This window comes from Chiloscyllium plagiosum, chromosome 23 (genome assembly GCF_004010195.1).
Source record: "Chiloscyllium plagiosum isolate BGI_BamShark_2017 chromosome 23, ASM401019v2, whole genome shotgun sequence".
In the NCBI taxonomy this organism is placed as follows: Eukaryota; Metazoa; Chordata; class Chondrichthyes; order Orectolobiformes; family Hemiscylliidae; genus Chiloscyllium; species Chiloscyllium plagiosum.
This window is the reverse complement of record NC_057732.1, coordinates 19,910,505-19,922,714: the sequence shown is the minus strand read 5'-3', so window position 1 is coordinate 19,922,714 and position 12,210 is coordinate 19,910,505. Positions and strand designations below refer to the sequence as shown.

Sequence of the window (12,210 nt, the reverse complement as noted above, 5' to 3'; positions counted from 1 at the left end):
ACAAATTTAAGATCCCATATTCCTCTCCATTTGTAAGGGCTTTAATCAGAATATATCGTCCAGATTCGTCTTTTATCTGATTTAGGATTTTGAAAGGGAAATTCTTCCGAATAAGAATAACAACTCCTCTGCTTTTGAACTGAAGTAAAAAAAAAAGGCCTGATCAAATCCACCCTGTTGTAATTTCAAGTGTTCTTTATGTAGGAGAGCTATATCGACCCTTTCTTTCTTGAGGTTTGATAATATTTTCTTCCTTTTGACTGGTGAATTACTCCCCTTGACATTCAAGGTGCACCACTTAACCGACTGATCAACCATAATCGTTCGGGCAAGTCCGAGACCCCTCAGGAGGGGAAACCCTATCCAGAACATCCCGAGCATAAAGCATATAAAATTTACAAAAATAAAGGCTCTTTAATACACTCACATCGATATAATAAAAATATTATTTTTAAAGAATTTTTATTTCTAAATAAAAATAATACAAACCTTATTTAAATGGAGATTTTCCCCCTTGTTCCCAGGGGGTATCACTTCCTTTCCAACAGTCCATCGTATCCCATCCCAACCAGTGCCCCACTGTTGACTCAGGCGCTTCTCGATAGGATGAAGAGAATTCAAATATACTACAGAGCTAGAGTTAACAGTGAGCACCCTACCCCCTCTTTCTCCCCTCCCCCCACATCCATACCAACACCTGGATATATTTGGTAATGTTAATACCATGTATAAACATATATAACTATAAAATTACAAACTCAACAAGTAACAATTAAATATAATAATACAAAATAACAGGGGAAAACAACCCCGCTCCTAAAGACAGAAATAAAACAGGATAAGGTAACCACCTCTCCCTACCAACATTAACTAGACCCCCCAGCCTATATATATATATAAAAAACAAAATGGGGGGAGAAAATCGCTAAGTAGAAACAAATAAATAAATCCCTCTCCCCACCCCCCGAAGATAATATGAAACAGTAAGGTAAAAAAAGGGATTAATATTAAAAAAAGGATGTAAACCGGAGTGGGGGGAGAACAAAACAACATCAATGAACTCTTACAATTTATCTAAGAGAGTCCAAACATTCCTTGGCCTTTTCCAGCGATCCAAAGTTATACACGGACCCTTCATGGTTAAAGCATAGCGTCACTGGGCATTTAAGGATATATTACGTGGAGTAATATTCTTGCAAACCACTTTGATTTTAATAAGGGTTAATGTGGTGATTGTTGAAATTTTGATTTTAACAATTAAGTTCATCCTTTTGTATTAATGATGCAATCAATGACAATTATTGCAAGTTCAAGCTTGTAATGCTTAAATTATTGAGTTGATGAGAGATCACACAAGCTTCTTTGAAATTAGCGTTTGATTACTGTATAGTTGCTGCAATAAAAATGGAGAATGTAACATAAGTATCTTTACTATAGAGCAAGTGCCTGTGTTAATATATTCAAAGAATATAATTGCTATAATTATATTCATTAATATGCTAAGTTATAATAATCTCTAATTTCCTTAGCCCTGAGAAGGCCCTGAAAGATTCTCTCCAATTCTATGAGTCTGCTTATCTCTCAAAATCATTATCACGACTGTTTGATCCAATCAACCTTGTTTTTCCTCCTGGAGGACGTAATCCACCTTCAAATGATGAGCTTGATAGCATCATTAAAACCATTGCAAGGTAGGTTTTGATGCAAAGAGAAAGGTGCATCAGCTAATTAACTGTCATTTTTTTTGTTTGATAACACTTGTAAAATGCTTTGAGACAAAATATTAGTTTAAAAGCACTTTATAAATGCAAGTTGCTCCTGTTTTACTTGAGGGCAGCTATTATAAAATTCAGCTGAAATCCTTTTAGCAGTTCGTTTTGACTGATTAGCAAGAAAATATCGCAAGGGTAAAATGATTAACGTGCTATCCATTACAACAAGATATAAAATATGTTCTGCATAACAAAGTTTGATAGGATTTGCAAATTATGTAAGCATGTTCTCCTTTTTTATTGGGTTTTATGATTGATGCTTACTAACCATTTGTTTCTTTAAGCAATTTTCTTTTGGAAACAAATCATTAAAAATAGATCAGAGCTCATTGGCCAAATGCCCAGGAAAAATGGAACATAATGAGCTTATTTCTCTATGACTTTACCATTGAAATTGAATTTACAATTACCTGAAAACATTATTTCATTATAAATAAATGCTTGTTTCTTACTACAGCACAACGGCAGGAAATGGGTGTATCTTTTTCAAAGAAATCCTTGCATATTTTAAAATTTACAATGTATCAGCCATACAATCAGCTTATAAAAGGGCAAAGTACACCATCAATTTTACTTCCTCAGTTTTCGTGAAATTCAAATTGATTTTTTTTAAACTTCCTTTTTGTGACATTTACGCAAAACATGGAAAAGTTTAAAGCAAACCTTATGGAAAGAAACTCCTATTTCTGAATAAAATTTGACAAATACACCAGGCAAGAGTTTCTGTTTTTGTCGTTACCCTAATATTTTCTTTGGGAGATACTGGTGTTTTGCTGGTTTTTGATTTCTCAGTACTATTTGACACCCATGTCCCCCCTCGAGGATTATTACTTATTTCTGAGGGTAGTAAAATATGTTGTTCAACTTGGCTGGAGGCTAGTCGTTGGAGCTGCTGAGACTTGCCAGCTGAGGTCAATCCTGTTCTCACCTCGAGTCCTTTTGCAGTTTTCATAAGGGCCTGAGTATAGGCATATATCCATACACTGGAGGACCTTTCCTCCTGTCCAACACATGGTAAGACCAATTGTGCCCTTTTTGCAATTAACCTTACCAACTCAGTACAGGCAGGGGAAAGAATCTTGCATTTATTGTGTGAAGGTGAGCTAGAGTTAGGCTAGCTACCAAGTATGAAGCCACCAGGATATTCAGTCATATCTAAGTTGATAAAAATTGTGTAAGAAAATATAACATTTAACGATAATATAAACAGTCAAAAGCTTCTGACGTGATCTCTTTTAATTTGTAATTAAAACTTCACAGAGATTTGAAATAGCTTTTCATGGATTCTTCTTTATACTTTCAGTGAATTCAATGTGGCCTCTGTGGATCTAAACTTGAGTCTTGCTGTTGCAAGGAACATTGCTAAAACCATCCAGTTATTTGGAGTAAAATCTGAACAACTTGTAAGTCATGTATACCTCAGTTATTAAGAGTTAGTAATATGTTAGGAAGAAAATGAAAAATAAAAGGTTTTTCTGAATACAAATTAATCTTGATCTTTTGACTTGCATACAGTTTCTGAAATCTCAATTTTTTGTACTTTATTTTTCAGTATTTCAGCAAGGATTAATGCTTCATTTTTGATACTGAAATCTGATGAACTGAAATAAATTTCTGTCTACCATGACGAGCCTGTTGTGGAGCATTTGTTTAAGGAGAACAAATTGAACAATAATACTGAGGTCACACTGACAATTTTATGTTTATAGTATTACCATAAGACATGGGAGCGGAAATAAGGCCATTCGGCCCATCGAGTCCACTCCGCCATTCAATCATGGCTAATGGGCATTTCAACTCCACTTACCCGCATTCTCCCCGTAGCCCTTAATTCCTTGTGACATCAAGAATTTATCAATTTCTGCCTTGAAGACATTTAGCGTCCCAGCCTTCACTGCACTCTGGGGCAATGAATTCCACAGGCCCACCACTCTCTGGCTGAAGAAATGTCTCCACGTTTCTGTTCTGAATTTACCCCCTCTAATTCTAAGGCTGTGTCCACGGGTCCTAGTCTCCTCACCTAACGGAAACAATTTCCTAGCGTCCACCCTTTAGCCATGTATTATCTTGTAAGTTTCTATTAGATCTCCCCTTAATCTTCTAAACTCTAATGAATACAATCCCAGGATCCTCAGCCGTTCGTCGTTTGTTAGACCTACCATTCCAGGGATCATCCGTGTGAATCTCCGCTGGACACGCTCCAGTGCCAGTATGTCCTTCCTGAGGTGTGGGGACCAAAACTGGACACAGTACTCCAAATGGGGCCTAACCAGAGCTTTATAAAGTCTCAGTAGCACATCAGTGCTTTTATATTGCAACCCCCTTGAGATAATTGACAACATTGCATTCGCTTTCTTAATCACGGACTCGACCTGCATGTTTACCTTTAGAGAATCCTCAACTAACACTCCCAGATCCCTCTGTACTTTGGCTTTACGAATTTTCTCACCATTTAGAAAGTGTTCCATGCTTCTATTCTTTTGCAATCGTTTTGGTCCTCTATCGTCATGATCTACATGCCTGCGATCACCCACCCCATTGTCATATTCCTTATGTTTCTCCTGGAACCCCCATGGTCCTGGGATTCAGGCGGATGGGTCTTCTAACAGCAAGCAAAGCCTTCTTGACAGCACATACAGAGGCCAACTGTTCTCACCAGGTGGGATATCTATCCTCAAGGTCTTGATTATAGGGAAAGGCTCACTGATGGCCTTGCCACTTCCCGGTCTAACCTACTTGTCACCTCTTCAAAGAACTCCAACAGGTTTGTCAGGCATGACCTCCCCTTACTAAATCCATGTTGACTTGTTCTAATCCGACCCTGCTCTTCCAAGAATTTAGAAACCTCATCCTTAATGATGGATTCTAAAATTTTACCAAATGATTCAAATGATTCAACAACTGCTAAGTATATTCTTTTGTTTTCTCCTTGGATCCCTGTTTCCTCTATTAAGTCAATGTATAGTTAGGCTAAATATTTTTATATGGTAGAAATTGTTTTCTTAGATCTATAAAGTGCACTTATTGATCTTTAATCAGGCTGAGTATGGAAACAATTTGCCTTTTCAGTTGAAATGGGTAGTAAGCTCTAAACTGTTATTTTATTAAATGGTAAGTACATTGGGGCTCTGATACAATTTGTTGAGCAATGGCTCTTTTATGCTTCAACTCATTCCACTGCAGTGTTATCTTCATAAGTAAATCATAATCTTTTTGCAATTTTCACTTTTGTTATTGAATTCTTCCCTTTTTAATCTATCACTTTGGTTAGATTAATGTTACAAATACTTATCTAGTATTACCGAGAATTGTATATGGCAGTACCTAATTTGTATTTTGTTTGTAGAGAAAAATTCCAATTTATCTGATATAATTTGCTTACGTATATATCTTGGTAGTCCAGTTGACATTTTAACACAATAAACAGAATGGCTTTTCTGATAAAATTCAAGCCTAATAAAAGATTGAAGATTGTACTACATATTTGGCAGTGATTGTCCCAAGTTATATTTTAGTTACAGCTGCTAACAAAAACAGTTTATATTTTTCGATCATTTGAACACTTACGTAGATTATGAACTTTTCTGGTTTCAGTCTGTGAATGTCAACATCCTACATCAGCACCTTAGCCATAAAATAGAATTTAATAGAATATCAGGATGAATGATCTTGTTTTATAGTGATAGTGTCTCTATCTCTGAGTGTGGAGGCCTGGGTTCAAATCCCACCTGCTTTAGAAGTGTGTAATAACATCCCTGAGACTTGATACAAAAACCAATTTAAGCGAATGTTTTACACACTCTGTATTTCCTTTTTGTCAACCTGAAGCAAACTCTGAAAGGCTTAATTTTAATCATTAGATTAGCCACTGAAAATAATTACATCTGTGTCACTTTGAAGATTTGTACAAAACAAATATTGTGTTAACTGGTGACAGAAATATTATATTTAGTCTTGCTAGTCCTTTTTTAAAATAAAAATGCTATGAACACTCTAAGGTCATTAACAGTTAATGCCTTCATTGATCAGGATTGTAAACAAATGCATTCACAAGTAAATTTGGAGCAAAATGTTTTGATTGATAAATAAAGTTTATACAACATACAGTAATGATACTAAAGATTTGTTATGTAATCAATAACATTTGACACTTATGATTTTGATTTCTCATTGTACTGCAAAATAGTGGTTTTGTAACGTATGTATAATGTCACTATTAGAAGGATGCATTAATGGCCAGCATTAAACTGTCAATTCAATCTTCCCTGGAACTGACATCAAATTATTCTTTCTGATCCTGCTTAAATATTGATTAAATTTTAAATAAAAGTGCTAGACATACTCAACATGTCAGACAATATCTGTGGAAAGAAACAGAATTAGTGTTTCAAGTTGCAATGACCTTTCATCAGAATGGCTTGTTTCTATTTCAGGTTTTCAGCATCCTTAGTTTTGTACTGAAGAAATTTGTCTAAGTTTGTTTTGGTTCTTAGCAGATAAGATCCTCAAGCTTGCTATACTTTTTTTTATAATTGTCCCATTGGGCTAGACCACATGCAAACGCCTATTCTTACAGCATATAAAATTCAGGACCTGGCAATGGTGTAGGAAGCAGCGTAGTGGTATAGGAAACAATAGCATAATTATACTGTTGCTGAATTAATAATACAGAGGCCAGACTAATACTTCAGAGACAAGTTCAGAACCCACTGTGGTGAAATTTAAATTAACATGAATAAATCTGACATAAAAAGCTAGTCTAAATAATGGTGACTATTATATGACCACACTATTTAGATCACTAATCTCCTTTATGAGAAGGAAAATCAGCTGTTCTTTGTATGTGACTCCACACCTACAGTGGTTGACTCTTTTATGTCCCCTGAAATAATTAGCAAGCACTCAGTTATACCAAACCACTATTAACAGAGAATACAAAGTCCTACAGATTGGTTATGCGGCAGGTTGTAGGAAAAGCTTTTGCTTTGCTAATCTATCTGTTGTAGATGTAGCTGACCATGATAGCAATTGTAGATATGATGATTATGATATTATGATGACTATCTCCGATCCTCAGTCTGGGCATTATCACCATTGTGCTATGTGTGCTAACTTGGATGGATTCAGAACATATCTTGCACCTTCACGTGTTTAGGAGGTGCTTTGGTCCTCTGGCAGCAGCAGCAGAATTGTATTTAAGCACAGTATATAAACTCATTACCTAATATATCCCTCATTCTATCCATTACCATTACCATCACCCAGAGATTAGGCCTACGTCAATGAAGAGTGCAAGACAGTATGCTAAAAAGGAGCACTAGGCATACTTAAAAATAAAGTGTCAACTTGGTGAAGCTATAACTACAGGGCTATATTCATGCTAAGTTGCAGATGTGAGAAAGCAAAATGATCCCACATTTAACCGATCATATCAAAGCTCAGCATTTGTCACAACCATAGTACATTGTATTGGACATTTGAACAACTAACATGAAGAGGAGATCTACAAATATCGCTACCTTCAATGATGAGGCGAATCTGGCTTTTCTGTGCAAAAGACTAGGATGAAACATATGCAAACACCTTTAGCCAGAAGTGCCAAGTGTTCAATCCATCTCTCCTTCCTCCTGAAATCCTGCCATCACAGATACCAGTCTCCAGCCAAATCAATTTATTCCATGTGAGATCTTTAAATAGTTGATAGTGTTGGATATAACAAATGCTGCGGACTTGATAATATTCCAACTATACACCGACGAAGGAACCCCAGAACTAACTAACACCCTTATGTCGCTGTTCCTACAGCTACAGCCTGGTATCTACCTAATATTCTAGGAAATTGAAATAAAAAACAGTGGTAGAGAAACTCAGCAGGTCTGGCAGCATCTGTAGAGAGAGAAAGACAGAGCTTAGGTTTCAAGTCCCATGACTGTTCTTCAGATCTCTGGAATATTTTTTAAAAAAATGTCAAGGAATGTCATGTTCACAAAAATCAGAACAAATGAATTATTGCAAAATGCCAGACTTTTTAATTTTTCAAATTAAAATTCTACAAATCAATTAAAAAAATTGAGATATATATAATTTGCATATACACTCTGTAGACAGCCATGTCATCCAACTCTCACCAATGCTGAATTTTTCTTAATCCGATTTGTTCACTGCACTTTTTGTTACTAACTTTCCAATAGTTTGTTCATTTTTTTAAACCCATATTCACTTAATGATCTCCTAGTAAACTTATGATTGCATCAATTGAATACTTCAAGATTAGCTGTGAAGTTAAATAATGCTGTCATTTGTCAGAGATCCTTCTTTTGGGGTATCAATTATTTGTTTGTCCGAAAACTGAAAAGATCTAAAGACCAAAAATATTTTCAGAAGCAGACCCATAGATATGTGTAGTTCTGCTTTTCAGGAAAACACTTCACTTAGCTCACACGCAGCTGAGCAGAGCGCTCCCCCCCCACCCCACCCCCACAGCTGACCAAAACAAACTGTAGTGAATTTTTTTAAAACAAAAGTAATCTTTTATTCTGGAAATGAGTTGGTCCAGAGTTTTTCGAAAAAAAAATTCTGACTTGATTAGGTTAGATTCCCTACGGTATGGAAACAGGCCCTTCGGTCCAACAAGCCCACACCGAACCTCCGAAGAGCAACCCACCCAGATCCATTTCCCTACCCCACGTTTACCCTTGACACTATGGGCAATTTAGCATGGCCAATTCAATTCACCTGACCTTCACATCTTTGGATTGTGGGAGGAAACCGGAGCACCCGAAGAAAACCCATGCAGACACTGGGTGAATGTGCAAACTCCACACAGACAGTCGTCCGAGGTGGGAATCACACCCGGGTCCCTGGTGCTGTGAGGTAGCAGTGCTAACCACTGAGCTACCGTGCCGCCCATGTACTAGTGGGTCTGAGGTGCGTGCTTGGGAATGACTTGCAGAACCAGAAATCAATGCATTGACATGCCGGTTGGTATGCACACAGCTTAGAGGGAGCATCAATTACCAGATCCAAAATAGCTTCATCCTTGTTTTGATCCACAAAAGGACGTTGTCCCAAATGTAGTCTTTGAATGCTCCCATGTTGCTAACTCTGTCAGTTTGATTTTCCCAAAGTTTGGGAGCATTAAAGTCACCCATGATTAATGTGCTGCCATTTTTACATGTCTTCATTACCTCCTGATTGATTATCGATCGACAGTATAGCTCCTGTTTAGGGGCTTATAGACTGCTCCCACCAGTGTCATCTTCCCTTGTTATTTTGTAACTCCACCTATGTCGATTCTGCATTTCGAATCCAAGATTATTTCTTGCTAATATATTTGTTCTACTTCATGCTAATGAAGTTACCCACTACCCTATCCTCCTTCCTGTCCTTTGAAAAGTCACAAATCATGAATATTTAGTGCCCATTTTTGATCATCTTTTAACCATGTTTCCATAATGACTATAAGGTCATACCTATTAATCTCTATTTATGCAGTTAATTAATTAGTTTGTTTCATATCCTTGATTTTATTTTGCTTCTCTTTATTCTTCTGACTAAAATGTATCACTTTACATTTCTTTGCATTAAATTTCATCTGCCACATCTCTCCATTTCCCAGCCTATTACCTCTTGAAATCTATCATTCTCCTTGTCACAGTTGACAATACTTTTTGTACCAAGTTTTATACCATTTTCAATAGTCTAGCTTTGTCCAAGCTACTGCTAATTTTATCCCAGGTTATCATTTTTAAAAGTTTCTCTACCACTGAGCTTAAACTGACTCTAGTTGCTGGGTTTATCCTAGCCCCCATTTTAAATAAGGAGGAATTATTTGGAATTCTCCAGTGACACCATCTTTATATCTGAGGATTATTGTAAGATTATTATTATTGCTGGTGCTTCTGTGATATTTCTCTCTTTCGCTCTCTTTGTGTATTCAATATTATTCACATTTACATTATCAATCTGATGTGTCATATTGTCATACTCTTTTCTGCTTCATTTTACTGCATCCTTTTGATATCCAGGAAACTCTGAATTTATTTTTCCTGCCCTATGTGGTCAGTAATGTACTTGAATCATCTTCTGTTTAGACTGCTCATTGTTCAGTTAGTTTACCTGCCAGTGTTTGATTCTCATTTGCCTGATTAATTATCTTTTTCTCTGGAATGCTCCTCGTCATTGGTCACTGTCTACTAAATGTTCCTTTGCATCCACTCTCGATACTTAATAGTCTCTTTTAATAGCAAAAATAATCTAGATATTGTGAAAATGTATCCACTTGTGGCTGCATCTAAAGCTAGAAATTATTATGACTTAATTGGGAAAGGTTTGCCGATAAACTAGCCCCACTAGTCCACAAAGTGAAAGTGAGGACTGCAGATGTTGGAGATCACAGTCTAGATTAGAGTAGTGCTGGAAAAGCATATGAGGTCAGGCAGCATTCGAGGAGCAGGAAAATCGACGTTTCAGGCAAAAGGTCCTCACTATTCTACAAGCCATCACAAATGTAAAAAAAATACATTCGAATCACCAAGGTGATAGAATTTACTTTACACTGAAGTCAAAAGTAATTCGCACCAGGTTTTGTCATTAACAGGAAAATAGTTCTATTTATTGTAAGAAAACCTATTTAACAAATGGCAGAGAAAAAGTCGCTAATCCACTATTGTGTAACTTAAATTACAGCTGAAAATGTGTTGCTGGAGAAGCGCAGCAGGTCAGGCAGCATCCAGGGAACAGGAGAATCGACGTTTCGGGCATAAGCCCTTCTTCAGGCTTATGCCCGAAACGTCGATTCTCCTGTTCCCTGGATGCTGCCTGACCTGCTGCGCTTCTCCAGCAACACATTTTCAGCTCTGATCTCCAGCATCTGCAGACCTCACTTTCTCTTCCTAACTTAAATTATATCCCTTTAAAATCCTAAGTGTATAATTTGTTACTCTGTAACATGGACAGAAGATAGATAGTTTGATACAGATATTACAGGTGAAAAAAAATCTGTAGATTAAAAGTCCAGACCACAAAAGGAAGAGTTACTGCTCTCTATTCTTTTCAGTTTAGTAATTATGATATATTGTCTGTAGACTGATGGTCATACTTCGATTTGATAGATGATCAAGTGACATAGGTTTTTGTCTTATATCAGTATTATTTATTTTTAAGAGTCTTTAGGTTTTCTGTCTTTTCATTCAAACAGGAAGATGTTGCTGACTTCTGGATATCTTTGGCTGCAGTGCATACACAGATCTGTAACAATCTGAGGGCTGTCATCAGGCAACTTCTCCTAAGTTCAAAGCTTTCTTTTGCCGTTGTGTTTCATAATGTCATAACGTCACTATTCTAAAAGCACCATTCTTTTGTGCAGCTAAAAATGTGCACCACACAATCCTACTTGATTTTCAAGTTACAAAACTTGTCTACTATTTTAACTACAGAGCAATGTCCAACTTCCATGCCCAATTTATAGTACAAATGCAAAAATTTGTGAATCCTTTGCAAAGTCAAGTAAAGTACAGTAATAAATTGAATGGGAATGTTGGGAGAAATGTTCATAGAATGGTAAGAATGTGGAATATGTTAGTTAAAAGAATAGCTGGCAGAAATCTCCTGAGGGAGAAAGAAATAGAGTGGCTATTTTGTATTTTTAAGTGTTTAAAGATGCTGAGAGGATGCCTCAAATTTTGAGAGCTAGTAAGAATGTAAACGTACCTTCTGATCGATAATTTGCCAGTGTAACAAAAATATTTATTGGATTGTTGCCCCCATCATGGTTCAAGGTTGAGATCTGCATTTGGTGCCTATGTTGGAATCTCAACCCAAAATGGAAAATCCTGTCCAAATTTCCTACTTATTTCTTGATGTGTAAGATTCCCAAGTTAATGTGAATGCAACTCTACTTTCATATTAATTTAACCTGAGTGTTTAATTTTCCTGGTTTTCATATTCATACTTCAACAGCAACATACCATATCTTCCATGAAAGTCCTAAGTAAGTATGTGTATGTAAGGCAATTTGCAAGTTGATAATGGATTTAGAATCTGAGCAGAAAATGAGAGGAATTGGGTGAGGCGATCAACAGTGTCATTAATCGCACAGAATGTAAGGAGTCTTTTGAAAGTTGTGTGAATGTTACAAGGCTAGGAATTTTAAGGAGAAAATCTTAGTAACCAGGAACACAATAGCTAAACGTTCTTTTGATGGGAACAGAGGGGGAAATCATAGTATAGTACTCTCAATTCAAACTTGGGAGGCAGCGAATGATGTAGTTATATTTGATGGCAATAAAAGTGTGACTGAGGATTTCAGTGGCAGTGAGAATAAGGTAGATATGGATCAAGGTAGTAGAATTCAAATAGGCTGTCTTGGTGATGCAGTATATGTTAAACTTTCTCAGTCATGCCGTATACTCCATCTGCCTGGTCAAACTGGCAGGTG

General features: G+C 36.6%; 1 protein-coding gene across 2 annotated transcripts in view; it reads left to right on the top strand.

Moving 5' to 3' along the window:
* Nucleotides 1–12,210, top strand: part of cog5 (component of oligomeric golgi complex 5) — a 129,943-nt gene that overhangs the window by 98,105 nt on the left and 19,628 nt on the right. For both annotated transcript variants that reach the window (XM_043713659.1, XM_043713660.1), the window contains 2 exons: nt 1,530–1,691; nt 3,076–3,175. In XM_043713659.1, coding sequence (XP_043569594.1) covers nt 1,530–1,691; nt 3,076–3,175 — 262 coding nt within the window. The remainder of the gene's footprint in view (nt 1–1,529; nt 1,692–3,075; nt 3,176–12,210) is intronic.